Consider the following 23,874-nt stretch of genomic DNA (forward strand, 5'->3'; position numbering starts at 1 on the left):
AAACTAGGCATAACCTTCTGCAACATTTGCCAAGCCCCCAAAAAAAAAAAAAATCTTCTGCACAGCTTGGATCAATTTTTCACCATTTTTACTGTCGAAAATATTATTTAATTTTGTTTTTTTATGATTTAACATAGTAAAATTAGTTTTTAAAATATTTATTTATTTTCACAAACATTGCTTCAAGATACTGGTCAAACAAAAACTCGTGAGACCATGGTTCTCACTACATCCAATAAATTTCCTCCCGTCTTCAACGCTTCAATCATTGTGCAAATTTCTCTCTTCAAATCTCAGCAGAACCATGGCGATTCAAGTGGCGGCGCCATCATCATCCCTTGGCTTCACCAGCAGCAAAACCAAGTATAGATATGATGTTTTCCTCAGTTTCAGGGTGTGAAGATACTCGACTCTCACCTTCACTGTTCGTCTCCCACGATGCTCTGTGCCGGAAGGGAATCAACGCCTTCATCGACGACAAGAAGCTCGCGAAAGGGGAAGAGATCTCACCTACGCTTCTCAAAGCCATAGAGAAATCCAGGATTTCCATTATTGTGTTCTCCACCAACTATGCTACTTCAACGTGGTGCCTCGAGGAACTTGCCCGCATCGTTTGGTGTAGGAAGCAGAAGAACCAGGTGGTGATGCCCCATCTTCTACAAGGTGGATCCCTTGGATGTTCAGAAGCAAAGAAATAGCTTTGGAGAAGCCATGGCTGATCATAAAGCTGGTAGGTTCAAGAATGAACAGGAGAAAGTGCAAAAATGGAGGGCCGCTTTGCATGAAGCTGCTAGTTTGTCACAGCATGCATGGGCTTTCGAAGATGGGTAGGTTTGATTGCACTATTTTCTAATTGCCTTCTATTTAGAAATTTACTAAGAGTGTGTTGAGAGTTTAGAATTAATGAAAAAGAACATAGTGGAATGGAATGAAATTTTTCATTGTTTGAAAGTTTTATATGTTTAAGATATATGATGGAATGAAAATAAATGATTATTAACAGAATAGAATGGAGTGGAGTGGGATGGAGTAAGATAGAACAAAACATTTAATTGTTTGAGAGTTTTATTGGAGGAATTCAAATGATTTATATAAGTTCATTTATTATTTAAGAAATTGTAAAGTTAATATATTTGAATTCGATATAATTATGTTTTTTCAGTTTTCTGTTGAAAGGGGGTGAAAGAGTGAGATGGGGTGAGAAGGATGGAGTAATTTTTCAATAATATTATTTCTTGTGCCATTCCATCCTCAACACCCCAAATTGTGAGACAAGAGAGAAATGAGTTTAGGATGACTAAGGATGGCTTGTAAGGTCATTTCAAACCATTCCACTCCCTTTTAAAAAAATTCTCTCAAATAATTGTATCTAACTTCTAGTCTTTCCTCTTCATCCTATTCCATCTCAAAATAAACTTACAAACACTTATGATGAAACAAATAGTTTTACATGACTATTGTTTGAGAGTTTGTTATAAAATGGATCGAATGGAATGATTCATTTTTTTTCAATATTATCTTTATGCATAAAGATAACAATAATTAAAAGGGTAAATAAGTAAATTATCCCTTAAATATTAGGATTAATAATATTTATAGATCTTGAACTCATTTATTGTACAAATTATTCTCTCAATTTTTAAAAATGGTACGCAATTTAGCCCATGACATCACACAAAAGTTAACCTCTGATCGTTATTTGACTAGGAAAAATGACATAAAAGAATCAAAAAAACACTAATAAAGGATCCAAAAATTACATATAAAGACTCAAAATTTACAAAAAAGGACAAACGAGTACAATAAAGAATCCAAAAATTATAGACGGATCTAAAAAATTACAAAAAAAGATCAAAAATTTTTTTGGTCATTTTTTATAATTTTTGAGGTCAAATTGATGATCAAAGTTAACTTTTGGTAATAGCAAGGGCCAGATTGCATCTTTTTCAAAAGTTGAGGGAACAATTTGTATAATAAATGAGTCTAAAGTTTATGGTACTATTGGATCTAAAGTTTAGGGGGTAATTTGCCTCATTACCCTAATTAAAATATGCAATAATTAAAATAGAATATTCCTAATTAATATAAAATATTTTCAATATTTAAAATTCTTCTTCTTAAATTTTTAATATTTTCTTATCTTTTTTCTTTTTGTTTCCATCAATTAAATTGTTCACATGTTGTGAATAGTACAAAGTTGGTATAAATTTTGTATATAACAACAATAATGATTTGTTTGCTTTTACATTTAAAAGTTTAATTTTGTACCATTTATGTTTTTTTATATTGAATTTACCTTTTCCAGCCAGAGTCTTTTAGATATCCTTAAACTGAGGAGAGGCAAATATTGGAGAGATAGGATTAAAAATTGAGGAGCTTATGTATTCAAAGAGGAAAGAAGCACATAAGAAACCTTTTACATAAATATCTTCATAGTGAATTTTTTTTTTCTTTTGTTCTTTTTCCTTTTGCAGATGTGAATCTGCTTTATTGAAAGGATTGTCGAACATGCATATTCTATGATACCTCCTAAACGCTTCCAGAACATTGATCATATGGTTGGACTTGAAACTCGCATAGAGGAAGTGATGTCACTTATGGATAAATCTGATGACCGAGTTTGTATGTTGGGCATTTATGGAACTGGTGGAATAGGAAAAACAACACTTGCAAAGCTTTGTATAAATTAATCTTCTACCAATTTGACGGTGCATGTTTTTTGTTTGATGTTCGAGAAGAATCAAATAAATATCAAAGTATTATTCGTCTTCAACAGACACTTCTATCAGAGATTCTTGGGGAACAGAAAATGCAGCTTAATAGTGTTGATGAAGGAATCTCATACATAAAACACAGACTCTCTAGCAAGAAGGTTTTGTTGGTTCTGGATGATGTTGATGAGTTTAAACAGTTAGAACAACTTGCAGGGGGGCGTGATTGGTTTGGTTGTGGAAGCAAGATTATTATAACAACAAGAAATAAGGAATTGCTCATTGCACGTAATGTTGAGAAAACATATGAAGTGAAGGAGCTAAGTCGACTTTGCTCTCTTGAACTCTTCTGTTGGCATGCCTTTCGTATGAGCCAACCTCCAAATGGCTATGAAAATATGTCCAATCATGTTATTAGATATGTACATGGCCTTCCTCTAGCTTTAAAATTAGTAGGCTCCAATTGGGCACATAAGGACTTTGAAGAATGGAGATCTACGTTGGAACAGTACAAGAGAATCCCTGAAAGAACAATCCATGAGGTACTTAAGATAAGCTATGATTGCTTACCAGATGGTGCTAAGCGTGTTTTTCTAGATATTGCTTGTTTCTTTAAGAAGAAGGCATTAGAATTCATTGAAGACATACTAGAAGCTTGTGATGATGGGGCAAGGTTTTATATTGAAGTCCTTGTTGATAAATCTCTGATCACTATTGATGAAAATAGCAGTCGCTTGTACATGCATGATCTCATACAACAAATGGGCAAGGAGATTGTTAGGCAAGAAGGGCCATCAAATCTTGGTCAACGCAGTAGATTATGGTATTACAGAGTTCTTGTCTTGAAGTGCTACAAGAAAATTCAGTAAGAATCTATTTCTTGTGGTCTGTTTTCTTTCATTCTTATATATATAGAGTTATATACATCAAATTTGTTGTGCTAATTTGGCAATATATAACAATGTTACTTTGCAAACTTGCATTACAGGGAAGCAGTAATATTGAAGGAATAATACTTGATCCACCTCATCAAGAAAAAGTGGAGTGGGGTGGTATAGCATTTGAGAAGATGAATAATCTCAAGATTCTCATCATTCGAAATGCCCAATTTTCAACAAGTTCTAATATTTTCCAAATACTTTAAGATTACTTGACTGGAAAGGATATCCTTCTTTACTTTACCGCCAAATTTTTCTCCTTCGAAGCTAATTTGCTTGAAGTTAAATGGAAGTCAGTTCACATTGGAAGAGCCATTCAAGGTACTCTTTCCTTTCCTTTCCCCCGACCACAATTTATTCTTTGGTATAATTTACTGATTTTACTGTAGCCTTAATTTTCATCTAAGGAATAACAATAAACTACCTTGAGTTTCACATAGCTTTGAGAGCCCATATCAAATTTTCCTTTTTGATTCCTAAAACCATCAAGAGAAACATCTAACAAACAAAGATTTGAAGTTCAATTCAAAGGTATAGGCCAAGCAACTACAACTACAACAACTCAAAGCTTGGCAAGTTCTAGGAGCATTAGAAATTAAACTTGATAGAATAAGCAAGGTTAATTCCTTCTGTCGCATGCTACTAGTGCTTTCACTTGGGGGATGACAAATAACAAGGATGAGTTGCAAATCTCAGTAACCATGGCTTATACATGATTCAAAAGCAATAATATTGAAGATTTGTACATATAAACCACTCACATTCGATCCCTTTCAATGGAGTTACACAAACAAATTTACGACGTCATATATGGCCGTACACCATGGTTTAACCCAAACCGCCTAGAGAAGTATGCAAATACTAATCCCAAATCTAACATAACCCAAACACGAGATGGCCAGCACACACTTGTAAGGTACACGTGCTATTCAGTTAAGGTTACATGTAGTAGCCAACACACACCTGCAAGCGACGTACCCATGCTGCTACGTTGACATAGCTCATAAGCATATACACTCATGCAAGAGGTACACATTCATAGGCAATCATTAAAATCCCCAATCCCATAGCAACATGATCAACTAACACTTGCATATCCTTTACCATCCACAACTCGTCAATGTTAATGTAAAACTATAGTCACCTTCAACTGCTTAATACAATTGTATAGCACTGGGCAAATAAGTTACGGGCCAACCTGTGAGCTATCTCGCACGGGCTGGCATTTTTGCGGGTTGGGTTAGGCCATCCCGCTAGATAAAACGGGCTAAAAAATCTAACCCAAGCCATTTTCTAGCGGGTTAGCCAACCTGCGGGCTGGCCTGCAAAAAATTATTAATTTTTTTAATAATTTAAAATTTATATAATATAAATATATTTATTTATTTCATATTTTAAAGTAAATTAGTAATTAAAAAACTTATAAATAAATAAAATAAATATAGAATTCAACTAAGCAAATTTATTTTGTTAGATTTTTACTATCAATTATCTTTTCGCCTAGGTGTGCTATCTTTGTCATTGAAAAAAATTTGAATATAAACCCATATTATTTTTCTCAATGAATTCATATTTATAATTTCAATAAATAGATTTTATGATATTAATAAATAATATATATTTAAAATATTTTTATAAAAACTAATAAATCATCTTCACAAACTGTAATAAAAATTTTATTTGCAAATTGTAAAAAGAATTTACATTATATTTCAAATGTAAAGAACATATTTGAGAGTCATAAATTATATATTTAAGAAATATTATCATTATTGTAGATTTAAAAAAGATATAATATAATTAAAAAATAAAAAATTATTTTTTAAAAATATGCTAGCCCGCGGGCCAACTCGTTTAGCCCATGGGCTAGTCTGTTTTAGCTCGCTAATTTTGCAGGTTGGGCTAATCCAACCTGTTTTTAAAAATGAGCTAATTTTTTCAACCCAACCCATCAAATTGTGCGGGTTAAATGGGCTAGCTCGTTGGCTCAACCTGTTTGCCCGGCTCTATGGCTGCATACCAATGTTAAGAGAGAGCCACAAAGCACCATCTAGAGCCATTACCTCTCATTCCATTCATCTTTCAGTATCAGCCTAAATCATAAGAAGTTACAAACTCTAGAGCTCGAAACTCCTCTCTTTTCCATCTAGGGTTTGCTCTTTCTTTTACATTTCAAGATGTAAAAGTAGCCAAATAATACCAATTACCACTGGTGCAAACCATAATTTTAACTACACATTTTTTGCCACAATTTATCAAAAAACTGTGGTAATATAAGACTCAATGGCATAGATGTAAATAAGTTAAAAAATGCATCATTTTTTACCAGTCTTAAATTAAACTGTCACCATAAATGGATATTAGATCAAATTAAATGATTCAATTACTTAAAATAAATTATCAATTAAATATTTAGTTGTTTTTTTATTAAGGCACATTTAATTGAATATAAATGTTAAATTAATTAAATAACTTAATTTATTAATAATGTCTGAAATCAGACACATTTATGTGTCTGTATTTAGACACTATTAATTATTAAATGATAAATTAAAATATTTTATATTTATATTTTAATTTTATAAAAGATATTACCTAGAATGTAATTAATTTTATTTTATTAAGGCGTGAATGTAGCATTAATGTGCGTTTGAAACAAGACATATTTATTGGAACATTAAATAGAATTTACGACATAGGCAACCATATGTCTGTCACCGTAAATACTAGCTCCTTATTTATGACGGCAGGGCTTCAAAAACCTATCACCATAAATTCTATCTTTAACTCCAAGCTTGTTGCCCACATTTTTTTTAAAATTTTTTTAAATCAAGTAGCATTTACGGCGACAGGCATCCAATTGATTGTTGTCGTAAATACCCACTTGTCAAAACTTTTTTTTTTTTTGAAAAAGATGAGTTCAAGTATTTAATTTTAATTAATTGTGTCTGTATTCAGACACTATTAATTATTAAATGATAAATTAAAATATTTTAATTTTAATTTTAATTTGAATTTTATAAGAGATATTATTTAGAATGTAATTAATTTTATTTTAATAATGTATGAATGCAGTATTAACGCATGTGTGGAATAAGACGTATTTATTGGAACATTAAATAGAATTTACAGCGACAGGCAGCCAGGTGTTTGTCGTCGTAAATACCTCAGCTCCATATTTATAGCGATAGAGCTTCAAATACCCGACGCCTTAAATTCTGTCCTTAACCCCAAGCTCATTATGCACATTTTTTTTAATTTTTTTTAGCATTTATAGCGACAGTCAAACATGGGCTTGTTGTCGTAAATGATATTTATGACGACACTCTTAATACCTATCACCATAAATTCTGTCCAACCCTCAGCTGATTCAATTTTTTTAAAATTAAACAATGTTGACTATATATGGCACCTATCAAACAAATATATTTTGTCTTGATAGATGTTTAATCCAAATAATAGCAATTGTCACCAAAAATTGCGTTAAGCTCATTTTTCACCAAAAGTCAATTTGAAACTGTGATAAAAAATAATATATTTCGTTATAGGTTATAAAAGACTTGTGACAAAAGATGATATTTTTAATCACAAGTCCTTTATTACTTATAGTAAAAAATATTATTTTTTATCACAGGCCCACAGATCTCACATTGACCTGTGGCAAAAAATAGAAGTTTTTATCATAGTTTCAAATTGACCTATGATAAAAGGTTTTCATTTATTATTACACAATCTTCTATTACACATCATTTTTTGTCATGAAAAATGTCATATAACTGTGGCAAAAAATGCCTTTTGCACTAGTGTCACATGCTATCCATGTGCTTCAACTATCTGGAGTGGGTTTTGGGCCTCAATTGTGTATATTAGGGCTTAAAGACTTCGACAATTAAGTCCAAACATCTTCCATGACATTAATAGAATCCAATTAGCCCTAAACTCCATTGATTAAACTTAAAACTTGGATTAAAAATTATAGGGTGGTACACTTGAGCTACATATGATAATTAAACACACAGGGAGACTATCTAATCTCTAAGGTTGCTTGGTTTTTATAAGTGGGTTACTTGGAATTCAAACCCAATATAATATAATGAGATGCGATTTAAGTAGTTTAAACCCCAAGGTTATGAGAAAAAGGAAAGTCGGGATTCTCCATGACTTAGACACCGAGAGACAACCTCATTCCTAAGTGAGGTTACTGGTAATTCACAACAAAAGTTAAGCATTTTTATCAGTAGACAATTGTGAGAAAAAGAAAAGTTGGGCCTCTTCAAAATTGAGACTTTGGGAGACAACCTCATTCCCAATTTACAACTATAGCTATTCGTTTTTAATAGTTAGCAATTGTGAAAATTAGAAAAGTTGGGGTATAATTAAAAAGATGTAAAAAATTTTAAGAGACTGAGGTTTTACCTTTTTTTGAGAACCATGAATTGTAATTACCAATATCCTATATTATGGTTCGGAGAGACTAGTTTTTTGTGAGTGGTATGTTTGCATTGGTTTAGATAAACTGAATGATTGAATTCTACTCAAAAGACAATGTTTTTTTTTTTTGGCAGAAGTCTGAATTCATGACACATGTGACATATTTGGATTTCTCAAAGTGTCAATTCATTACCGAAGTACCAGATATGTCTCAGTTGCAAAATTTAAAAAACAATGATCGTTAATAAATGTCTGAATCTGACCAAAGTTCACGATTCAGTGGGATCCCTCAGCAAGCTTGAAAGATTAGATGTTAGTGAATGCCCTATACTTACAAGCTTTCCACATGAAATCAACATGGCATCTCTTCAAGAGCTTAACCTCGAATTTTGCAAGAGTCTTGACTACTTCCCACATATAGTGGGAAAGATGGAACATCTCTTTATAGTTTCTGCAGTTATGACCGCTATTAAAGAGCTCCCACCTTCCATTGGAAATCTTCCACCGCTATGTAGTTTAGATTTAAGCTCCTGCACAAGTCTTAGGGAGCTTCCAAATAGCCTATTGACGTTGCCAAATCTTGAGGATCTTGGGTTGGAAGGCATTCACTCTCTTGGTAGAGAATCTTTGAAGACAATGATGCAACAGAGTCAATCAATTATTTGCTGTGAAAATATAGAAACCTTGAATCTCAGAAATTTCGGTCTATTGGATGAAGATCTTCACCTGACTTTGAAATGTTTTCAGAATGTGGAAGACCTGGATCTATCAGGGAATGATTTTGTGTCACTTCCTGAGTGCATTAAAGAGTGTGCGTATTTGGAGAGACTATCTCTGACTAACTGCAAGAGGCTAAGAGACATAGTGGAGCTGCCATCATCGCTGCAACACATAGCTGCGGAGAACTGCATGTCATTAACTATGGAATCGATAGGCCGTTTATGGTCTCAGGTTTTTCTGATGCTTATATATTCTCATTTTCTTTTGCTATTTTAAATATTAATCAAATTAATCAAGTGTGACTGGTAAGATAGACATTAATGATCGGTCTCACAATCATATGGGATTGCAGTAAACTATAATTAAACTGTGAAAAAATAGCTTCACTCCTTCGAGTCCTATATAAGGCAGAAGAGAAGATTTTTTTTGTCTAATTTATAAGTTACATTATTAAATTTTTATCACAAAATTTCTCATTTTATCCTTCATTAAATATTCGTGAGAGAAGATATGTTATTAAAGTATGTATATTTAATATTAATAAAAAAATTGAGAGTTTATTAAATTTTTAAATAGATTTACTAAATTTTAAAGTTTTTTTTAGTTCTAGTGAAACATGTTGAAAATTATTTATAAAAAGAATCTAAGGAGTAACTATTAAGTCATCGCTAACCTCTAGAACTATTTGTTGGAATATTAGGAGTGATTAGATGTTAATCACTTGTTAGTTAGTGACCCTAATGTGTATATAAAGGACACAACTTTAAATTAGAAAGTAGGGAGGTTAACATGGTTCTCACCTTATTGTTTTACTTTAAAGTAGGGGTTGGTTTAACACCCTTCGAGAAAGGGTAATGTAGTTTATTTTGGGAGAATGACAATTAGGTCTCAAAGGAGTGAATTAATGATAGTTAGATTGCTAGCAAATTTTCTACAAAATAAATTATAAATATCAATTTAAATAGTTATAAACAAAAATTTCTATTACAATCTACAAAATTTGCAATTGAAACTCCTAGATTTGTAATTATCTGGATCGATATTTTCAATTTATTTTTTTTAAAAAATTTGTTGGGGACTTAACTATCATTAATTCAATGTTATGGAATCTAACTGTCATTCTCCTGTTTCTTTTTAAATCACACAAGAAGGGTTTGTCATTTTCATTATCATTTGATGAGTTGACTTTCATCATCATCTTTGTTATTAATATTCTCTTCTTCAATATTCCTAACACTATTTCCCACCCTAGTTATTTGTGTTTATTTTTTGGATCTAAGTTCTCAATATACCACTAGTTCATTAAGATTACCCATAAATTTATTTATTGGTCAAATAATGATAAAATTGGAAAAATCATAATATGTTTATAAATAAAAAAAATCCATAGAGAGTCAAAACAATCAGTCCAAATTAATTTCCTCATCAAGCTACATCCTTACCCATAATTGGAGAATTTAGAAACATAAATATAAATATAATGATAGAAGCAGTTCTATATATAAATCCCACTAATAAAGAATAAATAATAGGAAAATTAAATAGTAGAGAAGAATAGTAGTACTCATATTCAAAACTCCCCCGTCCCCAGAAGGCACGCTCTCTACGTCTGATGATCCCAAAAGCTCCGAGTAACTCAAAACCAATGTTTAGATATACCAAGAAAAGTGACCTATTAGTTCTTGACTGCTATTGCTATTTAAATAGTATTATTTTATTGTCATTTTCAAAGCCGTAAATGCCTTTTGTTGCTACTGTTTTGATAAATCAGGCGAAAGAGGGCTTTGCCATGGAAATCGTTATGCCGGCAACAACATTTCCTGATTGGTTAGACTATTGTTGTAAAGGAGCAAAATTGTCTTTTCGTGTTCGTGGAAATATGCCTCGTATCGTCTTCGCATACCAGACGGGGAAAGCAAACACAAAGTGGGTTTACATGGTGGAAGTTTTTATGAGCATCAACGGTTGTAATAAAATGCCATGGATACAAACTGATCGTGTTGCAAGGAAAAGGGGTCGTGTTTTGTATAAAGTAGGTGATCAAGGTCATGTATATTTCTTTGATCTGCTTAGTGACTTTAGTGAAGAGTTAGAGGAGCTTAATAAGTTTCTGGGATTGGATTGGAATGACGTGGACATACAAGTTACATGTGACCCACCTGATCTCTCCATAGTGAACTGTGGTATTTATGTGGATAAGCGACAAACGAACATGGAGAATATCCAGTTCAAGTCTCCTCTGCTCTCCATGAATGCTTCAACAACTTCATTGAAACGAAAAGCTATAGCTTCTCATCCAAACGAGCCACCCAGGAAGCACCTGAGAAGGTTCAAAGAGAAGACCAATTACACAAATAAAACGACAAGGTGAGCCTGTGTGCTTCCTCTGTATGAATTGTCGTTTCATGGTTTTTGATTACTATTAATTTTTTCCCCTTTTGCACATTTGTAGGAAATCTAAACGTCACCAGATTTTTCATTCGCAGTACAAGAGAAAGATGTTTTTTCCAATGGCTAAGCATCTTTGGAGAGCTTTGTACTCTTAGGTATCAAATATTACCTTTAGTTAATAAAAAGGATATATGCATGATTGTTAATTCCAATGTGACGATTAATTCCCTTTTTTAACGTATTATCAGAATAAATTGGATATATATATATATATATATATTTACGATGTAAATATTATGTATATCTTGTGTTTAATTTGTTTAATGATAATTATTATATAAATATCAAGGCAAACCAATTTTTATTTTCTTGCTATCGTTCTTCAATCCAGCCAGATTAACTATTTAATGTTTCAGATCCCCTCTATTTTAATTTTCAATAGAAGATTTTTTTTTTAATTTTCGTTTTCCGTTCCTTAGAATGCTTTTAACATTTTCCTTCTATCTCTATCCACAGATTAACGTGCATGCAAATTTATTTGATTTCACCTAAATCTGCTTACATGTCTCTGAAAAAGTCAATGTCCCTATCCGAACAAACATGGCAAGAATGGACTTGTATTTTTTGGCAAACAGAAATGGACTTGTTAAAAACTGAGATGTATTTGGTTTAACTAGCTGAAAGAATTGAATCAATTTATCATAAGATTTGGAGTTCAAGTCCTAAGAAATGCAGTCATGTTAAATAAGTATGTTAAAAACATTCTTGAAGTACTTGTGAGGCCATCGTTTGTACTAACGATCCCCCATGGTGGGGCCTCAAATTAGTTTGGAAGAGAGGTGGTAATACCATATAGCAACAATGAAGAGAATGCTCTGCTTTGGTACTGCGGCCATGGACATTGAGTGATATGGGGCAAAATTTAGAGCGAAAATTTTGTCTGAAAATTATTGTAACCAATAATATTTTTGTCTAAAAAATTTCCAATCTCTGGTTTAAGTAAACCTGTGTAAATGAGATTAAGCAATCTCAAGTTAGCCTCCATCCCTCATACCAAACATATCAATTTGGACATTTCCAAACATATCAATTTGGACATTTTCTAATACCAATACCAATCCCAAATCCAATCCTCATTCTTTCATTTGGGTTTTTCAGGATACCGAAAGATAAAATCAAGAAATAAATGGATTTGTTAAAAATTCCAACTCCACTTGTCATTTTAGAAAATTTTACTTGTTAACATGTAAGGTTTGTTCTAAAATAAAATGTTCGAAAATGCATGAGGGGACATGCTATATATAACAACAAATGGATTTATTAAAACTTTTTTTACTGAAACCAAAAAGAAGCAGTTACGTTATTGATGTTCTCTTAAAAAAATTCCTAATTTATTCCTATTAAATGCATTATCTTCAAAAACACTTCCTCTCTCATATATAATTTTTTTACTCTACCAACAGAAACCAATGAAAGCGTAAAATTAGAAGAAAATAATTAATGATATATCTTTATATGAAAAGTGATTTATAACATAGTTGTCAAATTCTTGAATTAATTTTTTAAGTTTAACGTTTTTATATTTTTAACTTACAAAATCGTGTCAACTCATTTATAAATTCAAATTAATATAAACTCGATTAAACTCATAAGTTTGCTTTTAAGTTTACCGTTTTTATATTTCTAACTTACAAAATTATGTTAATTAATTTATAAACTTAGACTAGATGCAAGTTTGATTAAACTTGTTAAGTTTATCAATTTTTTTTGAGTTGAGTAATTTAAGTATATATTATAAATTATTTAATTCATAAAAATTATAACACTTGGTTCAAAGAAAAAAACTTGAAATGCAAAAACTAATATTAATAAAAAAATAAAAAAACCAAAAATAAGTTTCCCTATTTTAACATTTTTATATTTTGTATATGATAATTTATCAATATAGATGGGTTTAATTTTAATAATTTATATTTTTAATATATTTAAATTAAATTACTGTCATATTTTAATGGTTAATTGTTAACAGAAGTAAACTCTTATGAGTTTACAATCCAAGTTTATGATATGAGTTTACATTTTTATCATGAGTTTACTTAAACTTGTGAGTTCAACAACCTTGATTTATAAGAAAAGATTACTTATTAATTTCTTCTAGAATATGACTTATGTATGGGATTGAAGGAAATATATTTCTCCCTTTAATTTATTTCAAAATACAAGTCTTTTTAAGATTTTGATAAAAATATTAAAAAATTGCAATAAACGCATTAAAATATTGACCACATAAAATTTTCTCCGAATTTAATGAATTAAAAAATTTCCACATTACTCATAAACAAGGGTATAACGGGAAGAAAATATTCACAAATTATGTTTTGGATTTTTAAGAAAATCTATAAATTGAAACAATTTTTTTAAAAAAAGAGACTTATATTATGAAATGGAAGGAGTATTATATAATTATAAAGAATGACAATTAAGTCCCAAAATTTTGAATTAATGGCATTTAAATCCCCTGATAAATTTTTTTGAAAAATAAATTGAAAATATCAATTTAAGTAATTACAAATTCAGGAAATTTAATGGTAGATAATACACATTTATGTTTCAAATATAATTCTCAGATTGTATCTAGAATTCCTGTGTATAATTGTTTGAATTAATATTTGCAACTCATTTTTAAAAATGTACTTTAGTCTATATAATGATACTTCATGATTATCAGATCCGGCTTATAAATAAATTAAATGGCATAACCAGCAGGTTTCATGTTCTCTCTTTAATTATTACATCGAATATTGTTTCGCTTCTAAAATTCAAGACGGCATATTGTCATTATTGGATTTGAAATTGCCACATCTATCATATAGAGGTATTGGATTCGGAAGAATGTGATACTTTTTTGGTTGAAAACATATTGCTGGAGGGAATGATACATTTGATAGATTTGGGATTGTACCATCGATATTAATTTTGGAAACCTTGTATTAGAAGGTGGAGTAATATCTTTCTTAAACAATTTTTTAGAAGCAAAATCATTCTTCCATCATAAAACTTATCATTTTCTTTGTTATCAGTTGACAAGCAATACTTGTGAGACCCATTATATAGACAACAAGACATTTTGATTTATCTTATTGCTGTTTCTAAAATCAGGCTCTCGATTCCTGCCACTGCTACTCCTGGCCCCTTTGGGGCATGTCTAATAGTCAAAATGAATTAGAACACCTTGCTATCATTGCGTGTGGATCCCTCAATTATTTCATATTAATAGATAATGAAGAAGATAACAGGTCTTTAATGAAAGGATAATTTTTCTTCTAAAAAATTGTTTAGAGGAGATATATTGTCTCACTATTCAGTATATGTGCTTAGCACTTATAAAAAAAAGTTTAAGAAGAAACATAATCTTTAGCCCATTTTTTTAACAATATCTCTTTAACATAGCCATCATTATCAATGTAGTGAAACATATCAATAAAGATAGCTATTTATAACGAAATTCACAATAATTCAGAATTTCACAAAACATAAATAACATGATATGATTTATTTTTCAAATTTTATAATTATATAATATTACAAAATAATGTTTTATACGAAAAGAAAAGCAGTGAAGCATCTCTTGTGGACAAAGCATTTTCATTTTCGTCCGTTCGAAGAAACAAGTGAGGCATCTTCTACAGTATTGGATCAAAATTGTCCAGTCTCTATCAATTTGCTCTTGAACCCTGCACGCTTCTGCAAGTTCTTCGTATCTAACGTGACACTATTAAATTCCAATTATGCTGCTAAGAGAAAAATTATGGGATAATGAATCACCCCTTCAAGTTTACTTCATTTACTAGGTCACTCAATTTTATTTTTTATCTATTTAATTCCTTATATTTTCTTAAATTATCAAGTTAGTTCATTAAGTTTTAAAACACAAATTAACTCTCAAATTAGTCTAACGTATAAAGTATATTGATGGCTTAACATGTATATATAGTTAAATGAAAACAAATTAACTCTCAAATCAATTTGATTTTTATCAATGTACTCCTCTTGTCCTATTTATAAGGTCAAGAGGGAAGAAAAATCTGATTCTATTTATAGAGCACTTGTATATTTTCAATTCTATTATTGACATTTTTGTCTTTATTAAATGTTTTGAATAAAAATATCAGTAGTAAGATTTAAGAATATTTATTAAGCGTAATGTGAAAAATTGTTAAATTTTAAGACAAAGTTAATAAAATTTAAGGTTTTTCTTAATTCTGGTGAAATATACTAGAAGTAACTTATAAATAAAATTAGAAAGAATAATCTCTTACACTGTGTTTTATTCCTTTTTTTTTAAAATTGTGTCAGTTCTTTTTCTATCTAAATAATTTCACTTATTTTCATTAATCTATATATAACTGCCATTAATATTCTGCTTTTTATGTCAACAATTTTGCCTCCTTCTTAAACAACAAGAACTAAATTGACAATTGGGGTGAACATTAAGGGACCAAATTAATAAAAATTAAATTTAAGCAACCAAATTGATAATTGAGATAAATTATATTGACAGCTTCTTTCACTCCTAAGTGGACTCAATTTAAACTCAAGCTAGCGAATAGCATACAATGCCGATAATATTGTCACAAGGGCCAAAAAAAAAAAAGAGGCTTAAATTATGTCATCAAGCATTGGCTATATATTGTAAGGGAAAAAAAAAATCTAGAATCCACTGAAAAGTCATCTCTCAATATTCTAACATGTACTGACTTTGACTTAATATTTTTTTTTCATTTCATTTTTTAATTATTTTTTATTTTCAAGACAATTGCTTCCCGAAATGATACAAGTAAAAAAAAAAAAAAACTAGGTATAACCTTCTGCACCATTTGCCAAGGCAAAAAAAAAAAAAAAAAAAATCTTCTGCACCACTAGGATCAATTTTCACCATTTCCTGGTGAGAGTATTATTTAATTTATTATTTTTATGATTCTTAGATAGTAAAATTAGTTTTTAAAATATTTATGGTGACTATAAAAATAATTTTAACTAATAATACACAAACATATACTCCGTCCTGTTCAAATTATAAGATTTTTTTCATCTAAACTTGGTCCAAAATATAGAACACTTGCTACTTTCATTTGAGCTGGATAATACTAGAAAATGATTCAGTCATATAACTATATAAAAAATGTAAGACACTTAGTATTTTTTGAAATTACATTTTAAATTCATCCTTGTATTAATCAATGTAGGCATGGAAAAAATCCAACTAAAACTACTACTGCTCACTCTTCGTAAGAGGCTAGTAGCGTTGAGAGTATTTTATAATTTTAAAACTGGATCTGAAAAACTTTTCCATAGAGATGGAATTGAAAAATTGATATTATTGACGTTGAGGTTACACTTAAATAATCAAAACATGATTTTATTGAAAAATATATAATTCCTCCGATCTCTGTTATATGACACCTTCTAAAAGTATTTTTTTGTTCTTAATATAAGGCACACTATGGGGCATTAATTATATTTTTTCAATATTACCCCTATATAAACCCATTAATTAACTATGATAGATAGTATAATGCAAATTCAAAGAATTTTTATTTAAATAGGTGCAAAATTGAAAGTTGATTACATTTTCGGATAAAGTTAATAACTTAACTACTTATTTTTGATTCCAGTAAGGTAGTTAAAGGTGCTTTATAATAGGAATCGAAGGAAGCATGTAATAAAAGATGAGAAAAAAATACTAAATTAAAGAACGAATTTTACATAAATCATCTTCATAGTTGAAAGAGAACATGTGGTTTTTGCAGAAACAAAGTTGGGTGGATTGTTGAAGAAGCATATTCTATGCTACCTCCTAAACGCTTCCATAACAATGATCACTTGGTTGGACTTAAGCCTCGCGTAGAGGAGTTGATGTCAATCATAAATAAATCTGATTTGTATGTTGGGGATTTATGGAACTGGTGGAATTGGCAAGACAACCCTTTCAAAAGCTTTATATAATTCAATCTTCCACAAATTTGATGGTGCATGTTTTTTGTTTGATGTTCGAGAAGAATCAAATAAATATCAACGCATTGTTCACCTTCAACAGACAATTTTATCTGAGATTCTTGGGGAAAAGGGGATGAAGTTTAGTAGTGTTGATGAAGGAATATCAAAAATAAAACAGGCTCTCTCACAAAAAGGTTTTGTTGGTTCTTGACGATGTTGATGAGGTTGAACAATTAGAACAACTTGCTGGCGGGTGTGATTGGTTTGGTCGTGGAAGCAAGATCATTGTAACGACAAGAAACAAGCAATTGCTGAATGCATGTATTGTTAAAAGCACATGTGAAATGAAGAAGCTAAATGAACATGACTCTCTTGAGCTCTTTTGTTGGCATGCATTTCGAATGAGCCAACCTCCAAAAGTCAATGAAAATATGTCTGCTCGGGTTATAAGATATGTACGTGGTCTTCCTCTGGCTTTAAAATTAGTAGGCTCCAATTTGACACATAAAACTTAGAGGAATGGAGATGTACATTGGAACAGTGTGAGAGAATCCAAGAAAGAACAACCCATGAGGTACTAAAGATAAGCTATGATTGTTTACAAGATGCTGCTAAGCATATTTTTCTAGATATTGCCTGTTTCTTTACACACAAGCCATTGGAGTTTGTTGAAGACATACTAGAAGCCTGTCAACATTGGGCAAGGTTTTATATTGAAGTTCTTGTCGATAAATCTTTGATAACTATTGATGATAATAATGGTAGCTTGTACATGCACGACCTAATACAACAAATGGGCAAAGAGGTTGTCAGGCAAGAGGCATCAAGTACTGGTGAACACAGTAGATTATGGCATTAAAAAGATGTTGTTCAAGTATTATGTGAAAATTCAGTAAGAATCTAAATCTTATGTTCTATTTTTTTTATATGTTTATATAGTCATATTCAATAAATTTGTTATGCTAATTGGCCAATATTCTGACAATGTTGCTTCCTTGAGCATGCATTTTAGGGAACCATTAATATTGAAGCAATAATACTCAATCCGCCTCAACAAGAAAAAGTGGAATGGGATGGTTTAGCCTTTGAGAAGATGAATAAGCTCAAGATTCTCATTGTTCGAAATGCCCAATTTTCAACAAGTCCTAAATACTTTCACTATAGTTTGAGATTCCTTGACTGGAAAGGATATCCTTCTGCAAGCCAGATTTTTCTCCTTCAAGACTTGTTTGCTTCAAGTTATATGGAAGTCTTTTCAGATTGCAAGAACCATTCAAGGTACAATTTTTCCCAACTCTTCATTATTTGGCAAAATTTCTTTCTCATAAAAGGCATATGTATAATATGCGTAAATGGATATCCATTATTGAAAACAAAGGATGTTTTTTATTTTTTAATTTCTGTTGCCCTAGTATCCTAAAGAACAAGGTGGTATTACCACGACCTGCTTAGATTAATCCAATCCCTTATCATGCAAGATTAAACTCATGGATACCTTGATCGGGATGCTTTTGGTATTTTTATTTATTTTGATTGCATATCCTAAAACTCAAACTCAAAACTCTAAGATAAGCTGATTCAATTATTTTAAGCAGCTGAATTAAGCTCCACTTGCTAACAAGGGAGGTTTTTTTATAGGAAATTAATTACAACACAATGTGTTGTAAATGACCTTATGTTAGTTGTTAATAGATTTTGTAGTAATTAATTTTTTTATCTGAGACCTGTATGTAATTTTTTCCTGTTTTATACCCGTTTTCTATTCATAACGTGCATGCATGTGTTTCTTTCGTTTTTTTTGTTTTTAGTACGAAGGAGGTTTCTCAGAAATTCAGTATCGGATTAGATATATATTTAAAGGAGGTTGATATATCCTACCCAAAAGTTAATATCTCTTATAGATACTATATGTTTAACTAAATATGCCTTCGTTTTTGTTTTTGTAGAAGGTTGAACATGAAACATACATGGATTTCTCACTCTGTGAATTGATAACTGAAGTACCTGATTTGTCACAATTTCAAAGTTTAAAGACGCTGAGCTTTCGTGAATGTCAAAATCTGGTCAAAGTTCATGATTCCGTGGGATCACTATCCATGCTTGAAAGATTAGATGCTAGTGAATGCACCAAACGGACAATCTTTCCACATGAAATCAACATGGCATCTCTTCAAGAGCTTGATCTCAGTCATTGCAAGAGTCTTGATTACTTACCAAGCATAGTAGGAAAGATGGAATATCTAATGCAAATTTTGGCAGAAGACACTGCTATTACGGAGCTCCCGCCTTCCATTGAAAATCTTCCGATTCTTGATCGTTTAGTTTTAAGCTCTTGCACATATCTTAGGGAGCTTCCAAATAGCTTATTGAAGTTGGAATATCTTAAGGAGCTTGAGTTGTCAGGGATTCAACCTGCTTGTACAAAACCATTGATCAACGTAATGCAACAAAGCCAACCAGTTGGCGTTAGCTGCTCAAACGTAGAGGACTTGGATCTTGAGAATTGTGGTCTGTTAGATGAAGATCTTCACGTGATTCTGACATGTTTTCAAAATGTGAAAGAGTTGAATCTTCCAGGGAATGATTTTGTGTCCCTTCCTGAGTGCATTAAAGAGTGTGCTTATTTGGAGAAACTGAATCTGAGTGATTGCAAGAGGCTAAGAGACATACCAGAGCTGCCATCAACGTTGCAGCAAATAGCTGCAGAGGATTGCACGTCATTGACTACAGAGTCGTTAGACCGTTTATGGTCTCTGGTTAACTATTCTCATGCTTTTGCTATTTTCTTATTCTTTTTCTAATTCTTATTGGTAATTTCCATTTGCCGTATTGATTTCTCTAGCATCTCAGAAAATAATAAAATATCATAAATGCATTCATGTTGTGAAGTCCCTCTATTTTTCAGAAGGGAGATTTTTTTTTTTAATTTGGTTTTCCATTCCTGAAAATCTAGTCCCTTGGTTTTAAATGTAAAATTTTAATAGCAAATTCACATAAATTAAATAAATTACTTAAATTAATTATTTGTAAAAATTATGTATTAATTTTTTTTAAAAATATTCTTCCTTATAATAAGTTAGTTAAATTAGTTAAATTAATTTTATATTTGAGTAAAACTTATATACTTAACCTTATATACTTAATATACTTTTACCCATCAAATCAATACAAGTGAATTTTAATATATTTATAATATTGATAACAAAAATTTATCATAGAATAAATAATCTATAGAATATCCACATGTCTCGATTTAATTTGAAACAAGTACTTTAAGTATATAAGGTTAAGTATATAAGTTTATCTTTTTTTTTTAATTTCAAGTATGAGAATTAGGATCTTGTCTCTTAAATTATTGTTTAAAATGTTGTCTTCACAGCTGAAAACTCCTTGGTCGTTAATGTTTTGATGAATCAGGCAAGAAACAGCTCTTTCGTGGGTATAGTTACGCCAGCAACAACATTTCCAGAATGATTTGACTGTTGCTGTGAAGGAGCAACATTGTGTTTTCCTGGTAGAGGAAAAATTTTCCCTCATGTTGTCGTGGCCCTTGAGTCGGGGAAATCTAACTCAAGTACGACATACTCGTTCAAAGTTTTCTTGAGCATCAATGGTCGCAACATACCATACAAACTAAGTGATGATGGTTATGGTAGTCTTGTTGAACGGGAAGAAGTTCGTGATTTGGTGTTGTTTTTTTGGTAAACACAGTCATGTGTTTCTCACGGATCTGGAATGGAATTTTAATGATGAAGATTTAGAAGGGCTTAACAAGTTTCTGGAACTGGATTGGAATGACGTGGAAATACATTTTACACGTGACCCACCTGATATCTCCACAGTTAACTGTGGTGTTTATGTTGATAAGGAGCAAACAGACATGGATAACGTCCAGTTCAAGTCTTCAGATGTGCTTTCCATGAGTTCTTCAACAATTTCACTGAAACGAAGAGGGATAAATTTGCTTCTTAATGAGAAACCACCCAAGAAGCTCCTGAGAAATTAAAGTTCATTCGCCTACTGGAAGACGAAAGATGGATTTGGACTGTCTACTGTCCCCTTTACTATCCAAAATCTCAATCATTCACTTGAGGGAATTAGATAAATTTTCTTTAATTTTTCAGCAAGAATTCTTATTGTTTAAAATTCTCTTTTATTGGGGGAGGCCCTTTTCAATATAAATTGGCCGAGTTGATTCTTTAATTTTTAAGGTTTTAGAAATAAATATTGTTTTTGTCCTTTAGCCTAATCTTCTCCATTATATATTTACAGTAAGCTGCATTATTTGTAAATCCTAAATATTATATATCTTTTCAAGTTTCTGTGTTTGTGTAACTGCACACATAAATAGATTTCTAAGGTGAGATAATTGCATGTTATTAGTTAGAAGAGTTTGCTTAGTTAGTTCGAAAGAATTTCATAGTAAGTTAGAAATACTAGTTGGACGAAATTAATAATTTAGATAAAACATATTGTATTAAGAAACATGCAAGAATTCTTTGTAATAGAATTGAGCGAGTATAGTACTGCACATCCAACGGATCCCCATTATGAAAGGGGGGAAAAATGGCATCGCAAGATGGTTGCGTGCATGTGCTTGTTTTTATGTTTACATAGAATGTTGATTTTGGAATTTGATTCTTTATTTGAATTTGACACAACTGAGATACAGGCATTGAATGTGGAAGAATATGATACCTTTTGAGTGGAAAATGAAAATGAAATGCAAAAAGGAATAATATATGAAAGAATGTAGATTTGTACCATCGACCTTAAGCTGGGAAGATTTAAATTGTATATATCTTTGTCCTTATCATCATTATTAATCAATATACAATTAATTATAATATAATTAAAAAATACCAATGATATGTTAATATATTACAATATATAACAAAATCCGTGACAACTTAGACTGTTCACAAAATATAATACTATAATTAATAATATAGTATTATTATTTATTTTCCAAATTTTATATAATACTAAACAAAGCATTTTTAGATAAATTTTTTTATTATATGATTCATTTTTATTATTCGTGAAAAAATTAATTAATTGTCATTAATTGTGATTTAGCCTCTCATTGTGTCTATCCTTTCTATATCAAACAAATGATTTGGATCTAGGTTAAGTCCATTAATTCAATAAGTGTTTTACTTATAACGATTGGATTTAATAAATACTTAAAAATTATCAAGATACAATTTCATCCAAAATTTTTAAACAATTTTTACAATCAAAATATTCTGCATGTATACTGCCCCCTTAAAAATTTAAAATTTGATACTGTTTGAGTTTTTTTTTTGACAACCATTTAATTAAGTGAAATGCTTATTATTGTGTCACATAAAATGCTCATTAGGTGAATGGATTTAGACCATCACCAAATTCAAATTCCAAATAAAGCAGTGAAGCATTGTTTCCCCTTCTCTGTCTTTCTATCACCCCCCCTTTTTTTAACCGTCAGTGAAGCATCTCTTCCGTACATAGAGCATTTTCGGCTTGATATGTTGAATAATTGAAACTTGAAAGCAATGTTTTGAAACTTAGACTGAGTGTCAAACTGAAAAGTGTAATGGGTCGTGATTCTCATGGTTTAACTGGTTAAACTAATAGTCAAACTAGTGACATAAAAATTAAACAAAGAATAATATTTATATACATAGATATAAAAATAAAACATTAATTTGTGGATTATGTTTGGGATCTCGACGTCAATGACTAGATGCCTGGACCATTAAAGTTGGACATAGAGGCATGTCGGCATGAGCTCACAATCTTGAAGTAAAACACTAGAGATGGACGCATGCTGTCATGTCATGACTCACGAGCTTCCAATCTCAGTGCTAAAGGTTAGATCACTAAAACTAGAGGAGAGATTAGAAATTGAGTTTGGATCATGGAGAAGAGATCATAAATTAGAGAAGAGAACTAGATATTAGAAAGAGAAATCATGAATCTAAATGACTGAGACAAAGTTTTCTTTTTCTTTTTATTTTGTAGGCTTGGACTGGGTTGACCTGCTCCAGTTTTTGGGTCAACTTCAATTTTCTTAACACTGCTCAGGTTAACCCTATCCAAATGTCTAGGTAGTCTAAATGATTGAATCAAGCTATTTTATTGAGCAGTCGACGATCGGATTGTCTGGTTTAATCTGGGTTTCAAAATAATGCTTGAAAGTATTGGATCTAAGAGACACGCAACATGTTTTTTTATAGTAAATTTATAATAAAAATATTATGATATTATCTATTCATGAGATCCACCTTGTTAAGAAAGGGCATAGTTATTATTTGTAAAAGAAAAAATGATAATAAAATTTCACCAAAATATATAAATGACATTTAGGTCACTCAAAATACCATAATTCATCTGAAGTTCATTGATATCTTTTTAAAATTAATAATTTTAGTTTAAATGACTAAATTATCCCTTGTTTAAAACAAAATAATAACAGGTTCATATTGTTTAATTCTTGTGATTTACAAAATAAAAGTTGTAATTGCTTAAACAAAACTTTTAACTAGTTATTTTCACATGAAAAGTTATGACTTTTTGTTCAATTTTAGTGATTTACATAATAAAAGTTGTGATTTGTAATTTTTAGAACTTGGACTTTAATAATAAAAGAAATTTCATATGGAAAGTTGTGATTTCTTATTTAATTTTTGTAATTTACAGAA

The 23,874-nt window shown here is 30.7% G+C and overlaps 2 protein-coding genes across 2 annotated transcripts in view; both read left to right on the forward strand.

The window, feature by feature from the left end:
* The window catches only part of LOC129286213 (uncharacterized), a 19,782-nt gene extending 8,290 nt beyond the window's left edge, over nt 1–11,492 (forward strand). The window contains exons 5-12 of the mRNA XM_054922225.1: nt 298–638; nt 685–827; nt 2,498–2,618; nt 2,777–3,544; nt 3,700–3,829; nt 8,310–9,031; nt 10,572–11,167; nt 11,253–11,492. Of these exons, the coding sequence (XP_054778200.1) occupies nt 298–638; nt 685–827; nt 2,498–2,618; nt 2,777–3,544; nt 3,700–3,829; nt 8,310–9,031; nt 10,572–11,167; nt 11,253–11,346 (2,915 nt within the window). The 3' untranslated portion in view covers nt 11,347–11,492. The remainder of the gene's footprint in view (nt 1–297; nt 639–684; nt 828–2,497; nt 2,619–2,776; nt 3,545–3,699; nt 3,830–8,309; nt 9,032–10,571; nt 11,168–11,252) is intronic.
* Nucleotides 11,493–17,038: 5,546 nt separating this feature from the next.
* On the forward strand, nt 17,039–21,194 carry LOC129286214 (TMV resistance protein N-like). The gene is made up of 7 exons (XM_054922226.1): nt 17,039–17,166; nt 17,367–17,643; nt 17,730–17,993; nt 18,201–18,466; nt 18,997–19,051; nt 19,135–19,937; nt 20,900–21,194. Exons 1-7 carry the CDS (start codon nt 17,039–17,041, stop codon nt 21,192–21,194), a joined length of 2,088 nt encoding a protein of 695 aa, XP_054778201.1.
* Nucleotides 21,195–23,874: the final 2,680 nt, after the last annotated feature.

Source organism: Prosopis cineraria, unplaced genomic scaffold (genome assembly GCF_029017545.1).
Source record: "Prosopis cineraria cultivar Desert tree isolate PC_DT_omini unplaced genomic scaffold, ASM2901754v1 PC11, whole genome shotgun sequence".
NCBI classification, from domain to species: domain Eukaryota; kingdom Viridiplantae; phylum Streptophyta; class Magnoliopsida; order Fabales; family Fabaceae; genus Prosopis; species Prosopis cineraria.

Bases quoted from the DNA above. Each gene is read 5' to 3' on its own strand.
- LOC129286214 (XM_054922226.1), top strand. From the start codon at position 17,039: ATGCTACCTCCTAAACGCTTCCATAACAATGATCACTTGGTTGGACTT. The intron at 17,644-17,729 runs GTACGTGGTCTT...ACATTGGAACAG, and splicing joins CTGCTCGGGTTATAAGATAT to TGTGAGAGAATCCAAGAAAG. The intron at 18,467-18,996 runs GTACAATTTTTC...TTTTGTTTTTAG, and splicing joins GATTGCAAGAACCATTCAAG to TACGAAGGAGGTTTCTCAGA.